General features: G+C 44.1%; 1 protein-coding gene across 1 annotated transcript in view; it reads right to left on the bottom strand.

Moving 5' to 3' along the window:
• Positions 1-13416, bottom strand: part of MBTPS1 (membrane bound transcription factor peptidase, site 1) — a 66013-nt gene that overhangs the window by 8946 nt on the left and 43651 nt on the right. Inside the window, exons 12-19 of the mRNA XM_055299720.2 lie at positions 12303-12447; positions 8887-9075; positions 8163-8335; positions 6600-6715; positions 5928-6084; positions 4427-4551; positions 3626-3703; positions 1234-1374 (exon numbers count right to left, since the gene is read on the bottom strand). Of these exons, the coding sequence (XP_055155695.1) occupies positions 1234-1374; positions 3626-3703; positions 4427-4551; positions 5928-6084; positions 6600-6715; positions 8163-8335; positions 8887-9075; positions 12303-12447 (1124 nt within the window). The remainder of the gene's footprint in view (positions 1-1233; positions 1375-3625; positions 3704-4426; positions 4552-5927; positions 6085-6599; positions 6716-8162; positions 8336-8886; positions 9076-12302; positions 12448-13416) is intronic.

A 13416-nucleotide genomic window follows, 5' to 3' on the forward strand; every position in this document is an offset into this window, starting at 1 on the left:
TTAATCTCCTTTAACTGTGACTTTAACCCTCACTTTTAATTTTTATTTTATTTTATTATTATTATTATTTTTAAACAGTATCTTGCTCTGTCACCCAGGCTGGAGTGCAGTGGCACGATCTTGGCTCACTGCAACCTCCGCCTCCCGGGTTCAAGCAACTCTCCCACCTCAGCCTCCCAAGTAGCTGGGATTACAGGCATACGCCACCACCCCTGGCTAATTTTTGTATTTTTAGCAGAGACGCGGTTTCACTGTGTTGGCCAGGCTGGTCACGAACTCCTGACCTCGTGATCCACTCACCTCGGCCTACAAAGTGCTGGGATCACAGGTGTGAGCCACCGTGCCCGGCCCATTTTTGATTTTTAAAAAGACCCATCCCAGTCTAGGGATTTACATAAATGCCAGGAATGTAGTCAACTTCAGCCTGAAACAGAGGGGCACACACACACCTCTCAGTGCACGCTGTCAGGGCCTCGTTCTTGTCACTCACCACCCGCCCTCTGCCTCGAGTTCCCCAGTGGTCATAGTGCATGAGAAGGTTGCCTTTCAGGCCTGGTGTTGTTATCATCTTACCAGGTAAAACATGGAGCACTTTCACCATTCTTTTTCCCCTTTACAAAATGAGAAAAATAGTCTGTGCCCAACCTCAAGCCCCCAAATCCAAAGGATGCATTGAGAGACTGACAAAGAGGCGGAGGGAAGAGGACTGGTGTGCCCATTTGCCTCCCCTTCATGCCTCAAGATAACAAATGCTCTTCACTGATAAAGGCTCAGAAAAGCCCGAATTCTCGGTCTGGAAGGACAGCCAAGAGCCAGCCCTCCAGGAAAAGAGTGGGTCAGACCAGAGAAGGGCGCCCCCACGTGGCAGTGCCCACAAAGTACAGGCAGCACGGGGTAGGAAGCCTGGGAGGGGCAGGCCCCAAGGAAGTCAGGGAAGGGGCTCTCCACCAGAACGCGGGGGTCCCGCCTCCACTGGCCTCAGGAAGGTGAAGATGGAGAAGAGGCATCATGGCCCGAACAAGTAGCTTTGTTTTGCTTATTAAATGTGTGCAGACTCAGACACCTATCAAAATAATCCAAGCAATCAAAGCGACTGCAACGTCTCCAGCTGACCCTGGCTCAAGTGAACAGACGTCAGCTGATCTGCCAGCATGTCACGGGCGCCTTTCCAGAGACAAAGGGAAGAAAGGATCTGAGTGCTGAACTCACTAAGCCCATTTGCGTTTTTCCTACCCTTCTGTCGGTGACTGTCATCCAAGCAATTGGAGTCCCCATACAGTACAATCCGGCCTCCACCCTCAGCTGGAATCTGATAAAGTCCCAAAATGGGGACGTTTTCAACAACTGCTGTTTCCTGCTTTAAAACCTCCAACCCTGAAACAACACAACAAAAACAACAGCCATGAGAGTTTCCACTGAGCAGTGAGTTATTTCCTGAGACTTCATCCACGTGACAAATAAACCATATTTACAAAATCTAATATTCAATTAAAACACTGCAAATTTTTAGAATAGAAAAGCCTTAAGAATAACCCTTTAAGAATGGAAATGTCTTAAGTGCCATTAATTTGTTTTAGCAAAATTCACTTTGTGTGTATTTCCGTATCTATCCACTTTTCATTTTTACTTGCCATGGCAGTACATAATATTTACAATTGCAAAGGTGCTGGCTCTTTCTCTCTTAAAAAAAACCCTAAATTTTGTCCCCTCTTATTATCCTGAAAGGCCTGTGTTTTCAGACACCTACACAAAGGGCAGCCAGCAGCTCTTGCTAAACACACAGGTTTCTATATGAATACAGTCATATATACTACTACCCAGGTTTCATGTTTTATTATGAAAAGCTAGGACAAATGTAACTAATTTTTAAAAGTATGTCCACATATTTTAAATTTAGGTTTAAGACATCAGTTACATTAATTTCACAAAGACACATGTTCCAACAGCACAGCCTCCTATCTTTGCCCAGAGGACATAATTTAAAATTTGTAATAAATCAAGAAGTCAAAAATGTATAAATGCCACAGGCAGCATCATCAGTGGCACCACCAGATAATCTAGGAGTCTCTGCCCCAATTCAATTGCTTTCCTCTGCACTAGAACATGATGTACGTCTTCATCAGAATCTAGTATTGTCTGTGTTGATAATATCTGAAATGTCTGTAGCTCTCTAAACGTGACATTCCCTGCTCTCTGTGCAGGAATCCTACTAGGAGCTGAGTAAAAGAAAAAATACGCTTTTCTTTGGAAGAGGGAAGCAGTCAGGAAAAACTGGAACACATTCACCACCATTTGCCTTGTGGTATTTGATGGGAGTTTTATTTCTGCCATCAGGGTCTTTTCTGATCAGGCATAACCCAAATTCCTATTTTCAAATTCTTATTTTGTACTCAAAAGATTATTCAACTTAAAGTCTTTATGGGAATAAAATGCCCCTTTAAAAAATTTCACTTTCACACTGTAGTAGAACGCCAAAAGAAAGCACATATCCTTAAATCTACTTCTCATTCTCCCCACCCACCAACCAAAAACAAGGATCTCCCAGAGGGTATAAGCCAATGAGACCACCGCTGTGATCCATTGTTTATAGCTAGGACCTGAAGTGATACTGTCTATGAGAAATGCTTTTAGAAAGAATCACTAACCCATGGCCAAGTAACTGTAAAAACAATCATTATGTGCCTAAAGGTGAAATATAACCCTATTAAACACAGATCCAGTTACTGATCAACCTTGCTTTTGATAAAAGGAAAAAATTCCTTCCAGGTAATATAAAAATAAATTCTATATTCCAGTTGTAAGTAGATAAGGAGAGAAATCCTCTCTTTTCATCGTTTTCAACTAACAAAACTATCCTTAACTTCCACGTACAGAAAATGGCAACTTTACAAGGGAGGGGGCCTCTCATTCTGAAATACACAGTATCAATTTGCATGACAAAAATGAATCTTGAACATTTTCATTTTTCTAAAACCTTGGTAATCTGGCAATCACAGAAGCAGAACAATTTATAAAGGGTAACAAAAAAATTCATCAAGTAACCGTGAAGGTAGTTTTTTTCTTTTTTTTTTTTTGAGATGCTCTCCCTCTGTCGCCCAGGCTGGAGTGCAGTGGCATGATCTTGGATCACTGCAACCTCTGCCTCCCAGGTTCAAGCGATTCTCCTGCCTCAGCCTCCTGAGTAGCTGGGAATACAGGTGCGTGCCATCACGCCTGGCTAAATTTTTATATTTTTGGTAAAGACAGGGTTTCACTGTGTTAGCCAGGATGGTCTCGATCTCCTGACCTCGTGATCTGCCTGTCTCAGCCTCCCAAAGTGGTGGGTACCATTCAAGTAATATTGCAATAAATTTTAAAAGAAGCCAAAACGTCAAATGGGCATGGGATTTCTTACTGGGGTGATAAAATTGTTCTGGAAGTAGACAATGGTGATGGTTCCACAATTTTGAAAATACACTAAAAACCACCGAATTGTACACTTTAAAAGGGCAACTGTTACGGTATGTAAATTATATGCAATAAAGCTTTTATTAAAGAGAGACAGAGATGAGAGAGAGAGAGAGAAGCGGGGGAAAACGGAGAGAGAGAAAGAAGAAGCAAAAGGCCCATGAATGGCATCCTTTACCTTGGTCCTTGAAAGTCTGTGTTATCACGACGCCATCTTCTGGAAACTTCGCGATGCTGCACCCTGACGCATAATACACTAGGAAAGAGTGTTCAAAGTCAAGGGAACACAGGAACCCCGAACGCTTTAATAAATAATAGCTACTCGTTTACCCAAAATACATTCTTCAGATGCTATGTATTTTTTTAAATTGTTTTTAATCTTGAGGGAGGAGCTGCTATTGCCTTGTCACACATAAAGTACAAGTAATCTCCTCAAAATTCCAGTAAAAAACACTACTAACATCAGGTTTCTGAATACATTTTATAATTCAAAGAAAAATACTATTAACATTAGGTTTCTGAATAGATGTTATAATTCGCAGCAGTTAAAGGCTCAAAACAAGCTGTCCAGACCTGCAGAATGGGTAGTAAGAATGTTTAAGACGTTGTTCTCAAAACCAACTACCAAAACCTTATCTGTGGGGAAACTTCCTACACGAGAAACACAAAGTTATTTCATGAATAGCACTTTGTAAATAATTAAGAAGCTGTGAGGTAGTTCCTCTTTGGGACTATTACATAAAGACTCTAATAGGGGGCACTAAAATTAGGAACGGCTACATATTTTCATTTAAAAAAAAATCTGGACAAAACTAGAGCCTCACAAATGCACTTTTGAAAATACTGATGAGTTCTTTCCACAGACTCCAGCTAACTGAGGGATCATCATTCTCTTTCTCAAGAAATCTAGATATACTTCAGAGGTGTAGAGCTTCTGCTCTCACGCCTAAGACCATGCCCTCGGGAAACAGAGCCTTACTGTCATGGTTGGCCAGGGTGAACTCCCCTTCATACAGGCCATCGCTGAACCCCATGTTCCACACAGACAGCAGCTCATTCAGAGCTGGTATGTTAGCTCCTCCGGTATCCGGCATCCACCACTGCCTGGGAAGGTAGTAACAGACACACAGGGAACAGGGAATGAAGACACTCCGTACACAGTTATTTAGTCTCTGTGACAAAACTCAATTTCTCCTGCCACAATCCACTCCTTCCACACTAAGGCTTCAACTGAAACCAACTGTATGGGTTTGGGTAAAACTGCAAATTTAAGTGCTTCGGCTGATGTGCAGAATTAATTAAAGCAAAATTTATTTTATGAAATGAAAATCAGTACTTTACCGAAATGCACCAGACCCAGCAAGGCTCAGTGAAGGAAAAGGAGATTAGAAAGAAGCACAGAAACGTTCAGTCACAGATTGTAAAGAAACCAATTCGAAACATAAAGGTGATTATGTTTATAATACATTGGGAGTCCTTGATCCCAATTAAGGGGAGGACACTATTCCCTTTGAGTAAATTAATTACTACAAAGATAAGTAAATTAATTACTACAAAGATAAGTAAATTAATAATTGTAAATATACAATATCTAAATATACAATAATTTACTCGAAATATTCTTTAAGTAAGAGTTCCTTTGGTGCATTTAAATTTATATATACTCAGTAACAGAGTGCAAGTGAAAAAGAATTAAACAGAAGTTTAAAGCTGAAGTATCTCATATCTAAGATTAACAAGGAAAGACAATGAACCCTCTATATTATTAACAGTACTCACAGTCAATAAACATCTTACTTTATGAGCAATTTTCTTTTTTTTTCTTTTTTTTTTTTTTTGAGATGGAGTCTTGCTCTGTCGCCCAGGCTGGGGTGCAGTGGGGCAATCTCGGCTCACTGCAAGCTCCGCCTCCCAGGTTCATGCCATTCTCCTGCCTCAGCCTCTCCGAGTAGCTGGGACTACAGGCGCCCGCCACCACGCCCGGCTAATTTTTTTGTATTTTTAGTAGAGGCGGGGTTTCACCGTGGTCTCGATCTCCTGACCTCGTGATCTGCCCGCCTCGGCCTCCCAAACTGCTGGGATTACAAGCGTGAGCCACCGCGCCCGGCCGAGCAATTTTCAAGAACCTCTCTACTGTATAAAGGACTATTTTCTTTTTTGTGTTTTATTTTTTCTCTTTGAGATAGGGTCTCTCTGACACCCAGGCTGGAGTACAGTGGTTTCATCTCAGCTCATTGCAGCCTTGGCCTCCCAGGTTCAACTGATCTGCCCAACTCAGCCGTCCAAAGTGCTGGGATTATAGGCGTGAGCCACCACGCTCAGTTGAAAGGGCTTTTTTTCAAATCAAGCTCTCTGAATGTGTCTGTGCTAACTGGAAAGACCACCAACAGGTCAAATCATCACTTAAGTATTTGCTGGGTAGAATTTAATTCCCCAAAAGTCACATTTTTTATCCAAATACCAATGCATGTCAACAGTACCTTGTGTTTTCATCATAAAACTTCACTTTTCTCATAACTGAAGTGTTGTACCAGTCACTGAAGATGACGAGCGAGAGGCCGTTGTCCACGTCCCTCCGGAGCTTGGCGATCTCTTCGGGGAAGTACTCCTCCTCACTGTCCACCATCAGCAAAGTGCCTGATGAACAAAGAACCAAGGCTGCCAACTGTCACCTCTGAATGACAGGACACCACCACTGCAGAAACAGTGTCACCAGGTACATGTCTCAGGTTACTGACACCTAAGAGTCTGGTTTGTGCCACCCTGTACCACTTTAAAAGGGACTAAAAAGTAGAGGACCAGGGCCCAGCAATACACAGCGACTATCTGTGATCTCATTTCACTTGTGTGCTCAGGATAAAGATCTTCATTCACTTGAGAAGGAGCAAAATATACGGCAGAGCTGCTTTCAACTTCAAGAAAAAAGAGTATGAATGTCCCTGTCTCCAATGAGTCTGTCTTGTATTTCAGCTAAGTGTCACACCCACGACCACCTGTTTCAGAGCCTTGCCCTAGGCTCACCCAGCTGTGGGGCCCACGGTGCATACTCCCTTGGTAGCTATCACTGAAAACTGGGATTCACTTCTCGAACATTTAACAAACATCCAAAGTGGGCGGAAAGACCATCTGGCTAGCACAGCATCGCCACTTACCATACTGACTGGCATCAAAACATGTGAAGGGGGCCCCAAGGACCTCTAGAAAGTAGCCCATGCTTCTCAGATGCTGGTACATATCCCTGAAATTGGTGTGGATGTGATCACCATTCCTGAAAAACAATAGGCCACGGCATTAAAATGATCAATCTTTACTGGCAATAAAGGCATATCTGGCCACAGGGCCACCTCTGCAGGAGCACCATGCGATGGCCCACAGAGAAGGCTTGGATGGCTGGCCACTGGCACAGGCATCAGCTTAGGAGACCTGTGTGCTCTGGACACACGGAAACGGCTGATAAGAAGAAACCATGTGCCTAGCAGGTGCATGAAAGAGACAAAATCACCAGAAGAAATGGCCAAAGACATGTTTAAAGTGTACCGGACCATCACTGTAGCAGTGGTGTTCATGTAAATTGCTGGCAACCATGTGTGTCTGACAGAAGAGCTTAGCAAACGGCCGCAGGAGTGCAGGGATGCTGGAACAAGATACGCAGGGCCACGGTGCTAAGACAGCGGCACAGCTAACTGATATCACTGCCACTGGTCAACTTCCCATCCCCGTCCCTCCCAAATGTGCTCACTTTCCTATGGGACACTGTATACACCCTCTAGGGTCACCTCATTTTCACCTCCCAGCCCCGCAGCACCCTACTCCTCAGCAGCACGGACTCCAGGTGCTCTTCTGCAAGCCCACAGGCTCTCCTTGGTCTATGAACTTCCCACCACTTCCTGTCTACCCGTCTCTGGTCTGAGCCCCTCCAATCTGGCTGCCAGGGACATCTTATTTTAAAAGGCAAGTCTGACTCTGTAACTATCCTGGTCACATCTTTCAATGCTTCCCCTTCCCCTACTTTCAGCATGGAGTTCAAACTTAGTCCAAACGTGAAAGCAGAAATCAGCTTGGCTAATGGACCAAGAGAAAGTCAGCCCAGCTGCCCTGCAGGGAATAGGCACAGGGAGAGGGGGTATGGGGACTGGGGGAGAAGCAGTGCCAGATTCTGAAGGACTGCATGGGTCACACCAGGGGGCTTGGCCAGGTGAGGAAGTCAGAATAGGCAGTCAGTGGAGAGCTTGAGGAAAACTGTGTTAGAATTTATGTTTTAAGAAGATTACCAAGGTTGCCACAGGAGGAGTGGAACTTAGGGCAACAACAGCAACAGCAGCGGCACTCGGGAGCTACTGATGCCGTCCAGGCAAGAGATGACAACGGCATGGACTAGGATGGGAGAGGGGAGAAGGCCAGACATGGAAGGATCCAGGAGGTAGTTTGAGGGTAAGACCGATGGCTTTGCTGACCGGCTCAATGGGAGAAGGAAGGAAAAGAGAACAGTTAAAGAGAACTTCAAGCTTTTTACTGCACAATCATACATTTGAAAGTTTCAAAAGAGAAGTCAGGCTGCCCTAAGTGCATGGTAAAAGCCCGAACATCTCAGCATCACCACAGTCCAGACTCCACGAGAAGCTGAGCAACATCTCCTTTCCAAGAGCTGCAGGAAGAGTGGTGCCTCCCCCCACACGGAGGCTGGGGAGGTGAAGTGCATCCTGTGAGGTGCTTACCAGTCTAAAGGGTCATTCTTCATCCTTAAATTATCCCTGGGGAAATAGCCAGGTGGATAGCGGAGGTTGTGGTACTGATCCCAGAGAACTCTCTTGCTTCGCGGGGGAGTAGGAATTATCTTCACCTTAATGGGGAGCTTTACTGTTGAAGTCTGTTCTGCACCATTTTTTGACTAAAAAAAAAAAAAAAAGAAACTTGAAATGCCCTCATTGCCCAGAAAGAAACTTTCAGGTTTAAAAACATCATTTCCATTTATCAATTTAACCTAAATAATTTGAACACAAGAATTTCCAATAACAAATGTGTGATGAAAGATTCATGTATCACAACTAAATCCATTCAAACACTTAAAGAGTTTAAGAGTTAAAATGTAAGGCATATTCTATTAATAAAAACTACTACGGCCTCCTAGAATTAACACTACATTTCCTTTCAGAGAATGTATATTTTTGGTGCACTCCTTTTGAGCTTGAAATCTGGTAGACAACAGTCTTCTCTGCTGTTGTGTGGCCACAGAACAGCAAGCGCTAGCACTCACTGACTGAGCCACTTCTTCAAACTCCAGCTGCTCCGGAGGCCCTGGAAGCATCAGTTGTGGCCATCAAGGCTAAGCCTATCTGTCAACTGTACTTCCAATGGAGACCTCAGGCATTTGGCCTGTCCCTCCCTGAAAGGTGATGTCAAACAGCTAAGAAAACAAGCCACTTTCCCGCATATCCTTACCTCTGTCTCTGCTGGGGAAGCCACAGTGATCATGACATGGCCCTGAGCAATGCCTTCCCAGGAAGCCGCTTTCTTGGTCACAGAAATGGAGATGGCCAGGTAGCCCGACCAAGGCCATAAGACTGAGGAGTAGGAGAAGGCGACTTCAATGTTGTCTCCGTTCTGTGGCAAATAGGGCTGCCAGTCAGGCTGCAGGAAAAAGAAATCAGACAAAGGCTAAAGGGAAAAGCTCCAAGAGAAAACACGTGGAAACCAGAAAAACTCAATTCTTACCAAAACTGGTTCTGAGAAATATTTCATTAAATAGGGAAAAATAAAATTTATACACAGATACTAAGTAACTACAACCAAAGTAGCCTATGTACTGCCTCGAACATACCACTAGAAAAGTCTAGAAACCGCTACTTCTGACAGCCTCCAATTTTATGGAGACATTTTTTTTTCTATTGTAAAACAGGGGAACTTTTTACAAAAGTTCCTTAATGAAGAACTTTATCTGACTGAGAGAACTTACATAGATGAAAACTCTCAGATTTAAGGTTATTTCCCAATTAGTTGTATGCTTTAAAAAATCCCATTAATTGAAAGTAGTAACATGACAGGGACACCAGCTGTCCCGAGTCACATTCTGAAGCTGGGAACAGGTGGCTGGAGGGAGGGCTGGCTCAGCTGCGAGATGACCACCCTTCTACCCTCCAGGTGGGAGAAAAGCAGAAAGGGAAGCATGAGCAGAGGCCATCTGGAAGAGACGTCAATGAGAGCTTGCAACTAACCAGTATTTCAGACGAATCTAATTACTCATTTCCCTCACAATCCACACAGCCAGAGCTTACTTCCCAAGTAGGCCAGTGTGTTAAGAAAAAAGTATGAAAAAGAAAAATATCTGTAGGATACGGTGTCCCAAATAATGAGGAAGAAAAGAGATTTTTAGAAAATGCTCTTAGAGCCACTGGTTCGCAAGTGAAAAACTTTCGCTCATCTCTCCTAACACATATCAAATTAACATAGATGAAACAATTAAATATTTAACAATCATATACATAAAACTTAGAAAAATAAGATGGAAATTTTATTATATCTCTGGAAGGATGTTTCTCATTTGCAAAACAATAAAAGTTATAAAACATAAAAATTCAACTTCATGAAATGTAAAACTTTTAGAGGAAAAAAATCCCCACCACAGTAAGTAATATTAAAGGGAAAAGAGCACCACCTGGAGGAACATTTTGCTGAAAACACAGCAACAGTGAATTTCTCTATGACAGGACTATCTTGTTAGGATTGATAGAGAAAATCCCAATTCCAGCAGAAAAATGGGCCAACAAAATGAATGTGTAACTCATACAAGAGGAAATACAATTCGTAAACACAACCAAAGATATCCACCCCACAAAGAACTGAAGTGCACATTCCACAAGGCACCCGTTTTACCCGCTCTAAGCTGAAAGCTGAAAGATGTACCACCTAGAACAGCCAAACGCCCAGCAACAGACGAACGGAGAAACGCCATGTGGCCGACCCGCCCAGTGGAGCACTACTCCAACGTAGGAAGCAGCACGGCACTGACGGCGCTACGGCATGGACAAACCATGAAAATCTGAGGCTGAGGGAAGGAAGCCGGGCACAAAATGACAGATGCTATAGGATTCCACTGATGTGAGAAGTCCAGAATAGGCAAGCCTACAGAGACAGAAAGCAGGCTGTTTGCCAAAGGCTGGTGGAAGGAAGAAGGAGTGGCTGATAATGCGTATAAGGTTTCTTTTAGGGAATGTTCCTGAAGGAGATGTTGGCACAACCTTGTGAATATACTAAAACCCACCAAACTGTGCGACCTAAAAGGGTGAATTTCATGATACGTGGATTTTATCTCAATTTTTTAAAACACTAATGGAATAAAAACACTTTAAAAGGCAGATCAGGTCAGGCGCAGTGGCTCACACCTGTAATTCCAGCACTTTGGGAGGGCAAGGCGGGAGGAGCACGAGGTCAGGAGATCGAGACCATCCTGGCTAACACGGTGAAACCCCGTCTCTACTAAAAATACAAAAAATTAGCCAGGGGTGGTGGCAGGCGCCTGTAGTCCCAGCTACTCGGGAGGCTGAGGCAGGAGAATGGCGTGAACCCGGGAGACAGAGCTTGCAGTGAGCCGAGATCGTGCCACTGCACTCCAGCCTGGGAGAGAGCAAGACTCCGTCTCAAAAAAGAAAAAGAAAAAAAAAAAAAAAAGGCAAATCACCCAGTGAAGGTCTGGTGGAGCCATGTTCTCCTGAAACCCACTGGCAGCAGTCTAAGCTGACATAACTCTACTGGACAGAATTTGGTAGGACGTCCCAAGAGCCATCCTTGACTGTTCACACCCTCTGATTCAGGGAGCAAATCCAGGGAGTTTATGTTAAGGAAATAATTCAAAATAAAAGAAAACCATATATGCAAAAATATTTAATGAAATGTTGATAATTGAAAACTACCTAACAGTTCAAAATAGTAAACAAATTATAATTTACTATTTCTATATAAACAACCATTAAGAAGTATACTGGTGCCATGCATATGTCCTGTAATCCCAGGACTCTGGGAGGCTGAGGTAGGTGGATCACCTGAGGTCAGGAATTCGAGACCGGCCTGGCCAAAATGGTGAAACCCTGTCTCTACTAAAAATGCAAAAAATTAGCCAGACATGGTGGCAGGCACCTGTAATCCCAGATACCTGGGAGGCTGAGTCAGTAGAATCGCTTGAACCCAGGAGGTGGAGATTGCAAGGAGCCAAGATTGTGCCATTGCCCTCCAGCCTGGGCAACAAGAGTGAAACTCTGTCTCAAAAAAAAAAAAAGAATGAAATACTACAACTGGGCCTTTAATTATAGCTGCAAAATTGTATAGATGAAAAATCAAATGTAATTAGCTGACTCAGGAGCCAAACTCAAGATGCCAAAGCAAAAAAGTAAAATTGGTTTCATTAATTTATACCCTGACTTATTCTGTAACAGACTCAGGATATAACAAATCACTACTTCCAATAGCCCTGGTAGCCTAGACAGGGCTATTTCCTTTTTTTTTTTTTTTTTTTTTCCCCAGACAGGGTCTTGCTCTGTCATCCAGGCTGGAGTACAATGGCATGATCTTGGCTCACTGCAGCCTCAACCTCCTAGACTCAAGTGATCCTCCCACATCAGCCTCCTGTGTATCTGGGACCACAGGCACGCACCACCATCCCTGGCTAATTTCTTTATTATTTGTAGAGACAGGTCTCACTTTGTTGCTTAGGCTGGTCTTAAAGTCCTGGGCTCAAGTGATCCTCTCTCCTCGGCCTAGAAATTTTCCTTTTTTAACCTCAGCAGAAATAACTACGGCCTAAAGGTCTGGGCTGTGTCTAAGTTCAGCATCAAGTCAGAGACCAAGTCAGAGAGAAGTTTCACCTTATCTACAATTCTTCCTGTGACTCCCATGCCGTTGAGGATGGTGACATTAACAACTGTTGGCATTCCTCCATAGTAGATGGGCTGGGAGCAGTAGGGCCACATGTAGGGACACTCAGTCAGATCTATGTAGCTGGGGCTCAAACTGAAATAAAGAATACAGTGTTAGAGTAGATCATATGAGAAAACTACAATGAAGCAACACAACTGTACAAGACAGAGTTAACAAAGCAGACCTAGCTTCAGAAGGGCTTGCTTACAGGGCTGCCCTAGGCTGGCATCTGGGAACTTGGCTCTGGAATGCTCCTGCACAGATAACGCCTCTTTGCCAGCCTGCTGTCTATACAGACAGTGTGATGTGCAGGGACACCTCTGCTTTTGCAAGTCTGCAGCTTTGGGAGTTGTCACTGGCAGAGAATGAGTACGTGACCAGCCCTAATGGAAACTTGGACTTGAGTCTCTAGAGGGCTTCCCTGGGCACAAACACGTACACATGTCAATGCAGCTTGCTGCTGGGAAAGGGGCCAGCTCTGTGAGACCCTGCCTGGCAGGAGAGAGGGGAGAGCTTAGGAAGCCACGCCTGGATTTCTCCAGGCTCTCTCCGTGTGAGGCATCTTTTTCCCTTACAGAGCCACTATGCATCTTTGCTGTGCCACTATAACGAATCTTAGCTGGGCGTATGACCACAAGCTGAGTCCCATGAGCCCTAAAGCACCAAGCCTGGGAGAGGTGCTGGGGACCCTGACATATAGGTGTCAGAAGTGCTGACACAAGTGCTCTGGCAATTATGTTGGTTTCACGGTTTCCCCTTATCTGAACTGAGTTTGTGTGGGGTTCACATCACTCCTAGTGCAGCAGCAGTGTCAGCTACACCCGAACAGGTGAAAAGACAGGCAACAGACAAATGTTTCAGACAAGACACGACCCACGACGGCCTCCCTGAGAGCACCAGGCATACGTGGATCCTGCTCCTCAAGCTGCACCCACGTGCAGTGGGCACGCAGCTCTGCGCAACTGCTTCACCTCATTACAGGGGATGCCAGCCTTTCTCAAACAGCAACTATGGTATAAGGAGTACTTTTTAGTAGTTTGTGATAACAAAGATGTATCTGGG

The sequence above is a fragment of the Symphalangus syndactylus genome, chromosome 11 (assembly GCF_028878055.3).
Source record: "Symphalangus syndactylus isolate Jambi chromosome 11, NHGRI_mSymSyn1-v2.1_pri, whole genome shotgun sequence".
Classification (NCBI taxonomy): Eukaryota; Metazoa; Chordata; class Mammalia; order Primates; family Hylobatidae; genus Symphalangus; species Symphalangus syndactylus.